General features: G+C 44.1%; 1 protein-coding gene across 1 annotated transcript; it reads right to left on the bottom strand.

Moving 5' to 3' along the window:
• Positions 1–13,261: 13,261 nt before the first annotated feature.
• On the bottom strand, positions 13,262–15,272 carry LOC133359099 (cytochrome P450 2C31-like). Its single transcript, XM_061577483.1, is given in 2 exon segments — positions 13,262–15,120; positions 15,122–15,272. Coding segments are annotated over 2 exon segments (1,530 nt in total). The 5' UTR covers positions 15,218–15,272; the 3' UTR covers positions 13,262–13,686.
• Between the last annotated feature and the right edge of the window lie 1,326 nt (positions 15,273–16,598).

Consider the following 16,598-nt stretch of genomic DNA (forward strand, 5'->3'; position numbering starts at 1 on the left):
AGTCCACTGTATTTTTGCACTTTAGACTGCTCAAAGGCGCATCGTAAAAAAAAAATCTGTAATCTCAGTGCACTGCTGTTAGCTATAAATCACCACTCAGTCAATTACTGTTGATGTAGGGAAGGGTCTGACCAGTTCAGATATCACTTGCCCCACTGATATGAGTAATAGTTCACAATCAAAGGCCGGTCGTCACGTTCACAGTGCAGTGCATTAACCACTGTGCCACAATTCTCCCCGAACTCATGAAGTCGATTGGATAATCCAACGACTTTCTAATTTACACTGAGACCTCCTTTACCAGTGGCAAAATATAGTAGTAGGTTTTTACCCTTTAAACTGGTACAGAAACTGACACCTTTGCATTTTGACTGCTTGTATTATGGTTATTGCAAACATGATGCCTTGTATAAAGGTGTCAGTTTCTGTACCAGTTTAAAGGGTAAAAACCTACTACTATATTTTGCCACTGGTAAAGGAGGTATCATAGTGTAAATGCCTACCCCGAGCTCTCAATACTCTGATAGTGCGCTGTCTTTGAGTTGTACGCCTTTTGGCGTCATCTGGTCCAACACCAATAGAGACTAGGCTCTAAGAAAGGCTGTCTCGGGTGTGGACCAATCAACTTCAAGGACAGTGCATATCATTATCATCATCAGAGTTGTTTATTTTTGTTTGCATTTTGACTGCTTGTGTTGTGGTTATTGCAAGCATGATGCCTTGTATAAAGGTGTCAGTTTCTGTACCAGTTTAAAGGGTAAAAACCTACTACTACTCGACTTTCTAATTGTTCGTCACGTTTTTATTGTCTTGTTTTTTTGCTTTGCTGTGCTTCAGGTATGAATAGTCATTGGACCTTTTAACTCTTTCGAGATGACTCATTCAAAAACAACATGCTGGCTACTGCAGTCGTGTGGCCAATACTAGTGCTAATGAAACAGAGGTGGCTCTGCACACTGCGCAATGCATGTTATAACCATATTTGAGTAGATTTGCCAATTTAAAAACAACGTAACAACCTTTGCAGCCATGTACAGACCAATATATTCTAACATTTTCAAATAACAATGAAGGTTGGTTGGTAAATATGTGAACTTAACAGTTTACCGTTAGAAGTAGATGATGTTCTTACACTATTAGTCAACTTTACATCCGACATAGTAGGAATGTATAAAGTATGCTGTAGCAAATGTAGTTTATGCTCTAAACTAATTCAATTCTCTGAAATGATTCAGGCAATTTAGAGACAACTCATAATGAAGGTAGACGACCTACATTGTTTTAGAATATATGAATGTTTAATTTTGACTTCCGTTATATAATTCATATATAATTCATTTCTAGCTAAAAAGTTGAGTTCTTACTAAGGAAGACTCTAAGTATCCCTGAAAGTTTTGCTTTTGTATTTCTCTTTTTGGTGTTAAGTCTTGCAAAGTCGAGGACTTCGAAATGTAGTGTTGCGATAAAGTTACGTGGTTGAGGAAAATTTCGGATAAGCGCCCATTCGTGGCAAGGTGTCTTATGCAGCTCTTCGTCGCGCTATTGTGGTGTGAAAGAGTTATCGATATAATACTGTTGGAAGCTGAGAGGTGGAAGGGAATTGTTGGCAAAACGCCCTTGGTGGCACAAAGCAACTTCCCCATGTTGAGATTTGAGGTACACGCCAGTATTGAGTGCGTCGACAGAAATACTGCCCAAGCTACAGGCTGGGAAGTTCTGTTGGTGGTTGAGCTAACCACTGACTGACATTGGATGACATGTGAAGAGGCTGGGAGTGTGTAAGCATTGTCACGTGCAGGCTGCTGTTTAGCGTGAGACCTCCTGGAGGGAGCAACCAAGGGTGCTCGCGAACCAAGCCACTCCTAAGGCTGATAAAAGAATCGAAGCGTGCTGGGCCAGCGTGGCCGCAGCATGCTCCAGCTACAGATCGAACCTGGCGTACAAACAACCTGCAAACACATGGCAGAGCTGACGACTGACTGGCATGTGCTGGTTCGAGGGCAGCAGTGTACTCCAGATGCAGATCGAGTCTGGCGTGCATACAACCTGCGAGCGTATGGCGCAGCAGCTAACAGCTGACTGGCAGCATGCGGACTCGAGAGCCGCGAGCGCACTTCAGCTGTGGACCAAGTAGGCCTCAGCAAGGTAAGGTAATTTACCCTTTTTACCGGGTAAAAGGGTAAAGGTGTGGACATGCCAAGGGGTAAGGTCAAGGGTAGGGTAAAGGTCGCTCGGAAGAATTACCCGGTAGGGTAAAGGTAACGCGAAGTATTACCCGGTAAATACGGTACCTTGTTTACCGCTAAAAGCTCTGTGGCGCAGTCCGTGGCCCCGCAGCTTGCATTCACATAAGAGACCGTGGCCAATTACAGCCAACGTCAGTTGACCGTGGACAATTAGACCCAAGCCGAAACATAACATATAAAAAATAATGTTTAAAAACACATTTTTTCATGATAGAATATAGTGTTATCATCAGTATGACATAAGTATACCAAGTTTGCAGTCGATGCCACATTGGGAAGTGGGTTAAAATTGAGTTACAAGATTTGAGGATACCACAACGACAACAACGACAACAACAACAGACAGAGTTAGTTCAAAGAAAGCGTGTAAAATTGGAATCGAGAGTATTCTATATGTATAAAGCGCTCTACCTAGCATTTACCATTATAAACCTTTTTCATGTGTAGTATCCCAGTAATTACCCTGTAATCGGGTAATTTGTACGGGGTAAAGGTAAAAGGTAGGGTAAAGGTAGGCTCATTGTTTTTACATTTTACCTTACCTTGCCCCTGAGTATAGACAGCAAGCAGCGTGGTCACAGCACACTCTCGCAGTGGACCAAGCCGACCGATCAACACTCCCTTGTGGGACTGCAAGTATTTTCGGGTACAGTGAAAACAAAAGATGAACACCCGCTATCACATGCACCCATCATATGAGCATACTGCTTACAGTTGGTGACGCCACCTCATACGAAAAACACACGTGAACCAACTCACACCACACTACAAATCATAACGGGTTAACCTTGCTCATGATTGCCACCCTGACACACATCCACTCCACGTCACGGATTTCTATATGAATATTGTTTTTTGAAATATTAATGAGATTTATTTTACTTGCATAATCTTGAAATTCGATAGTTGATGATTTTCAAACTATTTGGTAAACATTTTAAGAAACGTATGCTCGCATAAACACTGTGTTTTGAATCGTGAGCCTGGTTCTTTTCTTTAAAATCGCATAATCGTATCATACAATCGTTGATGCTTTTATAATCATTTAGTACAGATCTACGAGTACGTATATTTGCATGGGTACTGTAGTTCTATTCTGATAAGTAGCTTCAGTTGTCAATGTAAGTTAATATTTAAGTTGCTTATGTAGTGACTTGTAGTGTCACTACTGGGAGCCTGTACGCACATGACGTCACTACGTCGGGTATATTGGAATGACGTCACGGCCGGGTCGGGGAGCCGGGAGGCTGTCGCCAGTGCCATGGGGGTTGTGTCAGGCCATGGCACTCTGTATGAACCCGGCCGGACACGTGACCGGATAAAGGTGGGGGCGGGGGACCCCAGGGGGATCTTGGGGGTCGCGTGGCCAGGGGCTGAGCCTTCTCGAGGATTCGAGAAGGTGGGCGTGGCCTGGGCGTGGCCCAGGCCCGCCGAGGCGGATATAAGCGGGCTCCGCACCTGGTGCGGGGCGGCTCGGGTCCGGGATGAAGATGCCTCGTGAAGACGCCTCGTGAAGAAGAAGAAGAAGAATCAAGCCTCAAGTCAGCGTGGCCAACCAGGAGCCCTCCTGGCTTGGCCACGCGAGTCGTATGAGAGCGTCAGTGTTAGCGAGTGATGGTGTGTGTTAGCGAGGATAGGTCGGTAGTCACCACCCTATGTTAAGAGTTGTGTTAAGAATAAATAGTGTTGCCTCCCAAAGTTCCAGTGTGTGCCTGAATTGAACCCACTACACTTACATTAAGGTCGAGTGCTTCTTTCTTAACTCATGCATCATATCTCTCAATTGCGAGAACTGTATCCTGACCTGACATAATTACACATTTATTAAGTTATAATCAGTACATGTTAAGGCGAGAATCATTGATATTATCACGATTGATAACACACACCCCTCGACAACGTGAAAACCAATAATAACTTGTAATTAATGCGAAAATCTATTGTTTAATTGAATTCACTATGTTTTAAATAAGAAGATGCATACCAATCAATCATTAATTTACGCGCAATAATTATGCATTAACAAAACGCATTTAATTAACATTTGAATACATTAACATTCCACAATTACCATTTTTAAAAAAATCTTTTTTTTTACAACACAATAGAAACAACGTAGTGATTGTAATCATTACAGAATAGTAAATTATTTTGATATCCCAACACTTGAGCCAAAGCTTTAAAGTTGTGGATGGTCCTGTCACACAAATAAAACAAATCAATGACAACTCAGAATTCGGGTTAAAAAAGGTATCGCCCAGTACACGCTATGATTATTACAAGGCACATAATTCAACAAATGCAATCAGCTTTCAAGATATCTTATTGAAATTTATATTGCGCCATTTCCAAGGTGCTTTACAGCTATTATAAAAATTGTACGTAAGATAGCAGTTTGAGATGAATAATGGGGTTATTAAAAGTGGTGGTGTAATTTTAGTGACATCAGAAACGGCAGGAGTCATGAGGAGGGTATTGGGGTAGGCCTGGTCGTAGCTGGAGAGCAACGGAAATCTGGGGAGTGGAAAAGTGTTGAGGCATCTCATTGGGAAGACAAAGGGGGTCAGCCGGGGGGGGGCAGGCGAGGGAAGGGGGCCTCCGCGAGCGAGTCTCTCCGTCGATGACGTCCACTTCCCTGCAATTTAGCAGAATTCCGGGCCAAGCTCGCAACGAGGAAGATCGCGGAGTGCTCCCAACCACGCTCCGCACGCTGACACAGTGAAAGACTCCCCCGGAAAGATCCCGGCTGCAGGTCCCTTCCATCTCGGGGACCGCACAAAGCCCCGATGACCTCGGGCAGCCAAAGCCCCCCCCCCCCCCCCCCCCCGGTGGTTGCATGGCCCACCGAAGGAACCACCGGATGTGGGTGACGGAGCGACCCACCGGTCGCACGGGATAACGGGTAAGTTGCGCAGCGCGAGCGATGCTGCACCACAGTGAATAACCCGGGCTACCAAACGGATGTGCCAGTTGGCGCAGGAGCAGGCAGCAGGTACGAGAGCGGTGCCTCCAAACAAACCAAAACACGGACATCACCAAAATAATGAAGAAATTGTATGCCTAAAATATAGTGGTGGTGGACGAGAAGACGGCAGGGGAAGAGACAAGGAGGTTCAGGTAGGGGAGGTAAATGGGATGGAGGTGGGAAATTAAGGATTGAGCAGATGACTGTTGCTGCCTGCTGCTGCCATCTTTCTCAATATGAAGCACACTTAATGTTGGTGTATAGTAAATTCAGAATATAATTGGCGCCACGAACTCGTTAGTTTCTACGTTCCGCTGAATGTCAATATAATATGTGATAATGAAATCCTGATGATTGGTTAAGTATGTCAGGGTGTGATAATTGTGAATTCGTATTTATTTCAATGTACAGTCTGTAGCAGATGGCCTCTACACCACAGTTGAGGCGACACGGCAGAAGTGTAGGAAGCTTCTGACTGGTGACTGAAGTTAATTGATGAGTAAAATACGTTTTTGTTTAAATGCCGTTCGCACACAATGTCTCCTGACATGCAAAGACGGCAGCTTTATGGATGACGGCATGGCAGCCAGGTGGTTGATGCAGCTGGTGACTGGCCAGGTGTGGTCGGGTCTTGAGTCTTGACGATGTGTAGAACGATGATGTTGGCCTCCTTTGATCGTCCGACGTACATACATGACTTCACCGTGATAATTATTCACATACTTGTAGTTTTACAGTCACTTTAGTTTGTGACCTAGCACAATATGGTTTCGTGTTAACCTCTATCCACCTCAAAATGTGTTTCCTTTTCAGTTTCCTGCAGCACTAACTTTGAGTCTCCTTAATCTCACTTTTCGTATGTATCGTCTCTATACTCTTTAAAAACTGGAATCCTGACAATTAGCTTTGAGCTTCTCCACTGCTTCACCGCAATTCCTTCACAGCTTTATCACAATACCTCTCGTGCAATGTACGGCTTCGATCAAGGTCAGCCTTACAAGCACGGGTGCGCAAGCTACCCAGCTAATGTGAACATCACGGTTGCCCCTGGCTCCTCTGGATCTTCTTGGATCTGACCCTCATCTGCCATGCTCTGCTCATTCTGGGCCCCTGGCTCTCTGGCCCACCTCTGGGCTTCTTCTAGCATTTTGGGCCACTCCACTCCATCTGGTCTCTTGCTCAGAATGCAACCCACTCGTATAACAATCTCTTGTGAGGCCATAAAGATCCTGAAAATGTAATTGGACCTCCACAGCTCAGCCATCAATGTCTTCCTTTTTCAGAAATAAAGTTTGCGTATTTCTTAGCTCGCATTCTGTGCCTAATGCAGGCAAAGTATGTCACTATAATTGCCACTCAGAGTAGAGAGCATATCCGGCACATTCCACGATCTGAGCTAACCTCGAGTTTTCATTGTGAAGTAGCTATCACGTCAAGTTAGACTCCCGTCTCTGGTATTGTTTCCTTAATCAAATATATTCTCAAATAGCAATGAACAATTAATTTCGAATTTTCCTCATCACCATTGCAATGAGTTTAAAAATGCCTAATATGATTGGGGCAATTCATATTTAATCCTACTTTACACTAAATGTTTTATTTCCATAACAGTGCCATGGCATTTTGTTGGGAAAATATACATCTGTAACGGGTTCCGGAGACACTTGTAGAGGTAACTTCTTTATTACAATCCAACAGCACTCCAACAGTCCAACAGTCCTGATACTCTGTAACAACTCCCAGGTACACAGCCTCGGTACAAAGCCTAGATACACTACTCTGGCTACGCTCTGGAACTCGCCCTCACAAGGTCGTAGAGTCGGGAATTCCAGAGTCCCACCACTGGCTCTCACAGCGTCTCAGGGTCCTCAGATGGCTGGTCTTGGGTCTTGGGTCTTGAGATACGACTGGCCCTGACCGTCCAGGGAGCTCCCCTTTTATGCCTAGTCCCCAACGAGGGGTGGGGCCGTGTGCGCCCCCAGATATCCCACAGAGCACACACAGCCCCCCCCCCGTTGGTGGCGCCAAGCGGCTTAAGCGCCTGGGCCACCCGGGAACCCAACGCCTGGCGCCAAGAGGCTTAAGCGTCTGACCCGCCTGGGAACCCAGCGCCTGGCGCCAAGGGGCCCAAGCGCCTGGCCCGCCCAGGGTCCCAGAGCCCCCAACAGCCCCTCCCTTCTTATGTCACTACACATCGATCGATATCAATGTTGCAGCTAAATTTTTTCTACCAAACACTCACATATATTCTACTACAAAATGTAAGTTGGTTTCCACTGTTAATCAACTAATGCAAAACATGTTGGGTTTCTCTATTCATTATAGTAATCGTGACTTTATCATAAATTATCCCAATGAAGACACCTACAGTGATGTATTCTTTTCTTTGGAGCAATCAAAACAAATTCTGCCATTAGGTTAATCTTGTTCGTTTATACTGGCTTTTTAAGAGTAAACTAAGGATTGAACTAACAACCTTCAGTTTGAGACTGACAGTACTTACTGCACATTCTATGGTTCATTCAGTAAAGTCACGTATAAAAAATAACAATAAAATAAATTAAGTGAATATTATTTTATTGTTATTTTTTCTATCTACGTGACTTTACCGAAAGAACAATGAATATTAAATCCTGCATTCACGAAAGTCTTAAGTCAAAATGGAGTACTTACTGCAGTCATGAGACTGCAGCAATATACCAGTTCAGAGGTTGGCAACCTGTGGATCTTTAGCCGCATGCGGCTCTTTAAGGACTGATTCATGCCGTTATTGCGACTCTTGAAATACAGGTAGTCCCCGAGTTACGATGGAGATGCGTTACGACTCCATCGTAAGTCAAAAATATCGTAAGTCGAAGATGGCCTAGCCTACCCAGGAGTCTTAAAGAATGGTGATAATTTAGCAAAACAGAGCAATTTACAGTACCGTACTGTATAAACTATATACTGTATGTATTTATTAATTACAATACTGTATTGCACAGTAAAATGTAAAGTAAAAAATCAAGGTAAATTCTTAGCCTACCTATATGAACTGCAATTTAATAGAACGTTTTTTCAGGAAATAATCCTATCTGCTATCAAACCTTTTAACATACGTACATCCCGGCAGCGTCTCAACGTACAGTATCGTACCTCGTACGCTGATGCGTTTGCCTGCCGCGTGAAATTTAAAATATTTAACAATTTTGTCGTATCGCTATCGCCATCTTAAGATCGAAATATCGTAAGTCGGACCATCGTAAGTCAGGGACTGCCTGTATTGAGTTTTTCTACCGAATTCAAGAAAAAAATGCTCTTCATGTTAATTGGCTCTCGTTTGATACATTCGATGGCATAATAAATACATTCGGTTTGAAGTGGAAGGGATATAAGGATCACGTCAACGAGAACATAGGAAGGTGATACCCCACAATGATCTTCAGAATTGCCTCTTACGTGTGGAAGTGAGGACACTATTTGTTACTGGAGGGCAACTAGCCATGCATGGGGGCTCTTGCGAACTATTCAAGGAGGTAAAGAAATTAATATAAAGATATAACATAACAGTTGTTGCGTATCAGAATACAAGGGCGGTTCCAGCATGAACAAACCAGATAAATGTAATGGGAAACTTATACTGATTGCTTGTAAAATAAAGTTCGACGTAATTTAGTGTGGTTAAGAGTTAGACCACTTTATACTATGGAGCCTGATGAGATTTTTTTTATAAAAGTAACTCTTCATATGCAAATTTAAATACTGTTCATCAGGAATACATTTCTCAATGTAATTATTATAACTCTTCTTGGTTCTTTCGGTAAAGTCACGTAGAAGGGAAGTAATAAAATAATAAAAATAAAACATAATAAAATCAAATAATTCTCACGACGTTTCGGCTACAACGCAAGCAGCCGTCTTCAGGTGAAGAATGAGACACTGTCAAGCTAGGAGCTTATATATAAGCTGAGTTGGAGGTGGAAGAAGAAGAGAGCCTTAACAAAAGAATGTGCATATCAAGAGGAATTTAGCATATTCATGGGAAAATGCGTAGGAGGTGGGCGGGGGGGTTTCAAAGTCATATTATGCCCATGCATTATGCAGGATCAGCAGCACCAAAGGGAGGGGGGTAGCATTAACAAAGGGAGGGCATGTTAATAATATGTAGAAGCAATGAAACATGTGAATGGGAGAACGGTGGCAGGAGACCCGCAGCGGAGCAAATAATGCATTCCCTGTGGAGAACACAAGATACACAGTTAATGCCAGTGAGTGGACTGCGGTCTGAAAGTCACCATAAACGTGAACAACAATCAGTTAAGATCCGAAGTGGTTTATTACGTCCTTCCAATGATTGTTGAGCCAGAATCCATCTTCTCGGTTGAAATTGTCTCTGTTTGTATATGTGGATCGCCTCATGAACGAATCTCTCATGGTAGCCAGATGGCTTGCAGAGAACCTCTGTCTTGGAGAAGTCAATGTCATGTGAGCCCACTAAATTGTAACAGTGATCTGCCACGGCTGAGATGTTTGTCCTACCGTGTTTCAGGTCTGCTTTATGTTCACGGATGCGATCCGAGACATGTCGTTTGGTTTCTCCAATGTAACTGCTACCACAGAGGCAACTTAGTTTGTAGACGCCAGGGTACTGTATGTCTGGAACCACGTCTTTTACAGACGGGACCAGATCACGGATTTTATGTACTGTGCTGAATCTTGTGTTTAATCAGGATTTTGGAGATCTTTTTTGTGACCCCAGCAATGTAGGGTAAGGTGATGGTTTTGAAAGGTTCCTCAGCAGGATCCTTCTTGACGGTTGGAGTGATGGCCTCCCTTTGGTGCTGCTGATCCTGCATAATGCATGGGCATAATATGACTTTGAAACCCCCCCGCCCACCTCCTACGCATTTTCCAATGAATATGCTACATTCCTCTTGATATGCACATTCTTTTTGTTAAGGCGCTCTTCCACCTCCAACCCAGCTTATATATAAGCTCCTAGCTTGACAGTGTCTCATTCTTCACCTGAAGACGGCTGCTTGCGTTGTAGCCGAAACGTCGTGAGAATTATTAGATTTTATTATGTTTTATTTTTATTATTTTATTACTTCCCTTCTACGTGACTTTACCGAAAGAACCAAGAAGATGAATCCCTGCAGTCACGAAAGCTTTAAATCGAAATTTAATTATTACTAGCTTTACTACCCGGCTTCGCCCGGGAACTTGGATTCACCACGCCCGGCCGCCTTTGTTTCCCCAGTGACGATGTTCACACACCACACGAGTTACTCGTTTGAGGCTGAGTCGACCTAGGGGAGGCCCAGGTCCAGTTCAAATAATCGTCACCGGTGGTGGCCGTGAGTGGGAATCGAACTCGGGTCCCCGGGTTCGTAGCGTGGCGCGCTAACCACGACACTACAATGCATTACGCTTCCGTTGTAGGATTTGTGTGAGGCGCGCCGATCCGCTGTAGGGTTTTAGTGAGGCGCGCCGATCCGTTGTAGGGTTTGTGTTAGGCGTGCCGATCCGTTGTAGGGTTTTAGTGAGGCGCGCCGATCCGTTGTAGTGTTTTAGTGATGCGCGCCGATCCGTTGTAGGGTTTTAGTGAGGCGCGCCGATCCGTTGTAGGGTTTTAGTGAGGCGCGCCGATCCCCCGCGATACAATAATACTGTGTAATCGCTATAATTTTATGATTTACCGAGCCTATAATAGTAATGTCACACATTGTGGTGGCGGGGGAGTGAAGAGGACGTGTAACTTTGATGAATTTACCTCAGAGTCGCGTGGTGGGTGTCGAGGCCTAGCACCGTGCAGAGCCTCCGGCCTCGCCTGATTTTCCCACCCGGTTGAGGCTGGGTACGGGTGCGGTCCCCCCCCCCCCCCCCCGTGCTACAATAATACTGTCTAATCGCTATAATTTAATTATCGACCGACCCTATAATAGTAATTGCACACATTGTGGTGGGGGGGGAGTGAAGAGGACGTGAAACTTTGATGAATTTACCTCAGAGTCACGTGTTAATGCGTGCGCCTATTTTTAAGGGGAATAAAAAATGGCGTCCACCCCTTGGCGAAGGCGTCGCTACCCGTTGCCAGGGGCAACCGCCGTCCAATGAAAGCGGCTAAGGCGTCGCTACCCATTGCCAGGGGCAACCGCCGTCCAATGAAAGTGCGTATGGTTCGGCGACACACAGACACACAGACAGATTCACGATTTTATATATATATAGATAAGTAAAGTGCGGTCTCCAACTCTTATGCTCTTTATTTCTCTTCCCTCTCTATAATCTATATATATATAAAATCATGAATCTGTCTGTCTGTCTGTGTGTCTGTGTGTCGCCGGACCATACGCACTTTCATTGGACGGCGGTTGCCCCTGGCAACGGGTAGCGACGCCTTCGCCGCTTTCATTGGACGGTGGTTGCCCCTGGCAACGGGTAGCGACGCCTTCGCCAAGGGGTGGACGCCATTTTTTATTCCCGTTAAAAATAGGCGCACGCATTAACACGCGACTCTGAGGTAAATTCATCAAAGTTTCACGTCCTCTTCACTCCCCCCCCCACCACAATGTGTGCAATTACTATTATACGGTCGCTCGATTATTAAATTATAGCGATTAGACAGTATTATTGTAGCGCGGGGGGGGGGGGGGGACTGCACCCGTACCCAGCCTCAACCGGGTGGGAAAATCAGGCGAGGCCGGAGGCTCTGCACGGTGCTAGGCCTCGACACCCACCACGCGACTCTGAGGTAAATTCATCAAAGTTACACGTCCTCTTCACTCCCCCGCCACCACAATGTGTGACATTACTATTATAGGCTCCGTAAATCATAAAATTATAGCGATTACACAGTATTATTGTATCGCGGGGGATCGGCACGCCTCACTAAAACCCTACAATGGATCGGCGCGCCTCACACAAATCCTACAACGGAAGCGTAACGCATTGTAGTGTCGTGGTTAGCGCGCCACGCTACGAACCCGGCGACCCGAGTTCGATTCCCACTCACGGCCACCACCGGTGACGATTATTTGAACCGGACCTGGGCCTCCCCTAGGTCGACTCAGCCTCAAACGAGTAACTGGTGTGGTATGTGAACATCGTCACTGGGGAGACAAAGGCGGCCGGGCGTGGTGAATCCAAGTTCCCGGGCGAAGCCAGGTAGTAAAGCTAGTATCTGATATTAAGAACACCCATTGCCTAAAACATCGTTTATCATGTTTCCGGTTAGGCAGAATTATTAACGATGTGATTTTTTTTTCTCTATGGGACCTTTTAGCCACTATCCAAAATGTTTTTGCCAGTATCATATTGAGTTATTTTCTTATTTGTGCCTGTGCATCATTGCTCACACAGTATTACCAAATAGTTTGTGACAATTATGTAAGATACGAATAAACACCAGTGTTGCATTTTGTATAAGGCAATAACAATGACATGTATACTTGTACTCTTAGTTCTTTCGGTAAAGTCACGTAGGTAAAAAATGCAGCAAATCTGGCTGTGACGGTCCCACCTGATGACAGAGACTTGTGTTGCCTCCGAAACGTCGTGATTTTTATTGTTTTATTTTTATTAATTTTAATTTCATTTTTACCTACGTGACTTTACCTAAAGAACTAAGAGTATGAATCCTTGCAGTCACGAAAGCTTCAAATCTAGAATTTATACTTGTGTTTCAGCATTTGATTGTGGATTTATTTGTGCGTTATTTTGTGGTTGTCATGTGCATTTGTTGATGTGTTTTAGTGGTAATAGTTGTTTATAGTCGTGGTTGTTTGAGCGGTTGTTTTCTGTGGTTGTAATTGAGTGGCTGTTTGGCATGTGTTTGTTTTTTAAACCCAGAGGAAGGATTGACCAATGTTACGCATTGTTTTCTACTATCAAAGTAATTTAGACACCAACCTACTGCTACTTAAATAAGTCCAACATCACTAACTTGGTTTACAGGATTTGGTGATCAATTGTATCAATGCCTTATCCAAGCCTATGAAGACAGCTGAGTCGTTAGTTGTTTCTATTGTAATGGTGTCTATATATGTTTTCTAATGCATTTACTGCATGTATAAAATGCTTGAAAAAGTCACAATGTAATTGTCACCAGAAATTTCACTGCCACCTATAAATAGACTATGAACAGGGGAGCATTGTCTCATTATCTATTTCTACGTTTATGTACTCGGGCCCCGGGTGACTTGTGAAAGAATGTATGAAATGAAGGTTAACTATTTTTGGGCAAATTCGCTGAAGTAATGGAAGATGTTTGTAGAAAACTATCATCTCTATCTATAAACTAACGTAACATATGATTAAACGATTTACTAGAAAAAGTTAAATTGATTCACTCATTGTTGTACAACAGATTTATACCATTTCTTTCACCTATCGTGATGTATTGTTGTTTTACATAATCTATTTCCAATGCGTGCATGTGTGCTTGGACATTATAGACTCAAACCAGCACACACTACAGCACTCTTTAAACTATGTTCAATTGCGGAGATGAAGCCCCAATTTGTAAGATTTTGGAGCCTTGGTGATCTGCAATATATAATCCAGGGTTGGTGGAGAGACCAGATCAGGCCAGATAAACTCAAAATGCTGCAAAAGAGATGCAAAGAAAAGGAAGAGCTCCATCTTTGCTAAGTTTTCCCCCAGGCAGACACGGGGACCAGCAGAGAAGGGCAGGAAGGCATCTGACTTTACAAACTTGCCATCCTCATCAAGGAAGTTTTCTGGACTAAATTCGTATGGGGTTTTCCAATGATTTTCATCACTCAGAACCGATTTCATATTCACCAGTATGATCGTCCCTTTTGGAATCGAGTACTGGCGTAACTTGACGTCTGTGGTGGTGGCATGCGGGACCCCGAATGGAATAATGTTACTGAAGCGCTGTATCTCATGGATCACAGCATCCAGGTAGGGCAGACTGTGTCTGTCCTCCATGCATGGTAGTCGATCTGATCCCACAATCTTGTCAATCTCCTCATGGCACTGGGCTTGTATTTCAGGGTGCATCATCATGTAGAGAAGGCCCCAGCGTAATGTGGTGGAGGTCGTCTCTGCGCCAGCAGTGAAAAGGTCCAACGTCAACATGATGAGACTCTGTTCTGAGAAGCTGGTGTTGGGATTGTCCTCTTTCTCCAATTGAGACAAGTAGGTGTCAATCAGGCACATTGGCTTGAGGGGATCTCTTGTTGCATGGCGTTCAGATATTATATCACGAATAAACTGTTTAGATTTTGCCATGTTTTTGAATATTCTCTGCTGCGGTCCAGGAAAGTCGATCAAGAAGGGAAAGATGTTGCATAAAGTTCCCAGCGGCCCTGATTGGAGCTGAAGATTGTTTTCAATGAGGTGCAAAAAAACCTGGAACTGCTTATCACTGTATTCATACCGTTTCCCTTTCACCATGGAACAAATTATGTTTCCCACAGCACTGTTTAAGTTATAGTGAGGGTCAAATGCCGATCCTTTCTGTTTAAATGCCTCAATTAAGAAGCCAACCTCTGTCTGAATGGTTTGTTCTATGGATGACTTACCAAGTCCAAAATTCCGCAATGTTGACAGAGTGAACCTACGATGTTGCATCCAATATTTTCCATATGGAGCAAAAATAATGCCTAGGCCTTCGTTTACTTTTTTAATGAGGGGGTTGTTTGGCCGGTCTGCAAACGCATGCCCTTGATGCACTAGGACCTCTTTTACTGCCTGGTAGCCACTCACAAACACCATGGAAATCTTGCCCACCATTACGCTGCACACCTCTCCATACTGTTTCGTAACTTCCTCTATGGCAACATCGGGTTTCTTAAACAGAGGCACATTCCCTATAAACGGTATCACTTTTGGGCCAGGAGGAAAGTCCAATGGGCGTTTAGTTGCCTTTACCTCCTGGAGTATAGTCCGAAGAACCAGGAAAAACTATGCAAAATATGGCCAGGCTGATCAGTGCCTGGTGCCCCAAGAAAGAGCTCCATTTCTGAGCAGCAGCAGTTGTGTCCAGAAGTTGGCCCATACTGTACTGCAGGTTGTGCGATGTAGTAAGATGAGTACTTCTCTCGATTTTTGATGAAGACGGTGTTCTGCACACACATTCACACACATGCCAAGTGGTATTATGATATATGATTTCCTGAACATTGCATTTATCACATGGGGCCTTAACAACAATAAACTGACAGACTAGTCTCTGATTAGATACGGGCAGTCCCCAACTAAAAAACTGGTTCCGTTCCTGAGACCTTTCCATAAGTCGCACGGAACGCAATATACCATATTTAAATGTCCATACAGTCAGTTATAAAATGTGTTACGGTGAATAAAAAAGGGAGACATTTATAGGTAGGAACAGCAGTTCCACACTGCCCACCAGGGATTATTTGTCGTCTGTTGTGCATAGCACGCCCTCGATTTGTATTCAAAGAGCGCTTCGGGAGGGCTCAGCACACGTGACACATGCCCACGCAGCTGCGCCGAGTGACACGGATCGCAGGATTGTGCTGTCCAAACCAAGTTCCTAACAGCCCACTCTGAAGGAACGTGTTTAACTCATCAATGAGAAGAAATACTGTGCATTTGCATGTGTAGTGCATCAATAAAGACATCACACCACGTGAGTTGATGCGAGTCTTTATTAACACTTCCCTTACGGGACGAAGTCCTATAATGGTGTAAACGTAACTACCCTATGTAACATGGCTTCACAGTCTCACGTCCCAGTCCCTGACGTCCACACTATATACACTACTTCGCCTCGGCATTTCTCCCACTTAGTAAAAAATTATAGCAGTGATTTCACACCTGATGATGATTGCTTGTGTTGCAATCGAAACGTCGTGATTTAATTAACTTTTATTTTTTTCTATTCTATCTCTTATTTTTATATATTTTTTTTACCTATGTGACTGTACCGAATAAAACCAAAGAGTATGGATCCTTGGCATTCACGAAAACGTCTAGAATAAAGTAAAGTAACATGAAATGAGAAAAAAAAATTGTATTTCCATTCAGTCCTGATGTGGCACGCGCGACCACGGGGACACACACAAACAATGACGATTGCCGTATAGCCTTAACAGACTGGGGGACAAGTGCTGTTAGCGAGTAGCACCAATGAAGACTGATACGGCCACACGGAGTGCATTTCCAGCACCACGCCTTTTGACTCCCCAGTAGTGATATTTACACACAAAATCAGGTACTAATTTGAGGCTGAATCGCCCTAGGGAAGGCCCAGGACCCATTAGGTAATCGTCATGGTATTGATCGTGATAAGGAATCGAACTTGGGGTTACCTAGTTCGTAACACGAGCGTCTGCACGGGCACACTCACTTTACGACGAGGGTCCTACGATGTAGGGCTGTATTTGTTTTGTTACGTGTTGTGCTAATTTGTA

The sequence above is a fragment of the Lethenteron reissneri genome, chromosome 64 (genome assembly GCF_015708825.2).
Source record: "Lethenteron reissneri isolate LAM-NWPU_2019-01 chromosome 64, ASM1570882v1, whole genome shotgun sequence".
In the NCBI taxonomy this organism is placed as follows: Eukaryota; Metazoa; Chordata; class Hyperoartia; order Petromyzontiformes; family Petromyzontidae; genus Lethenteron; species Lethenteron reissneri.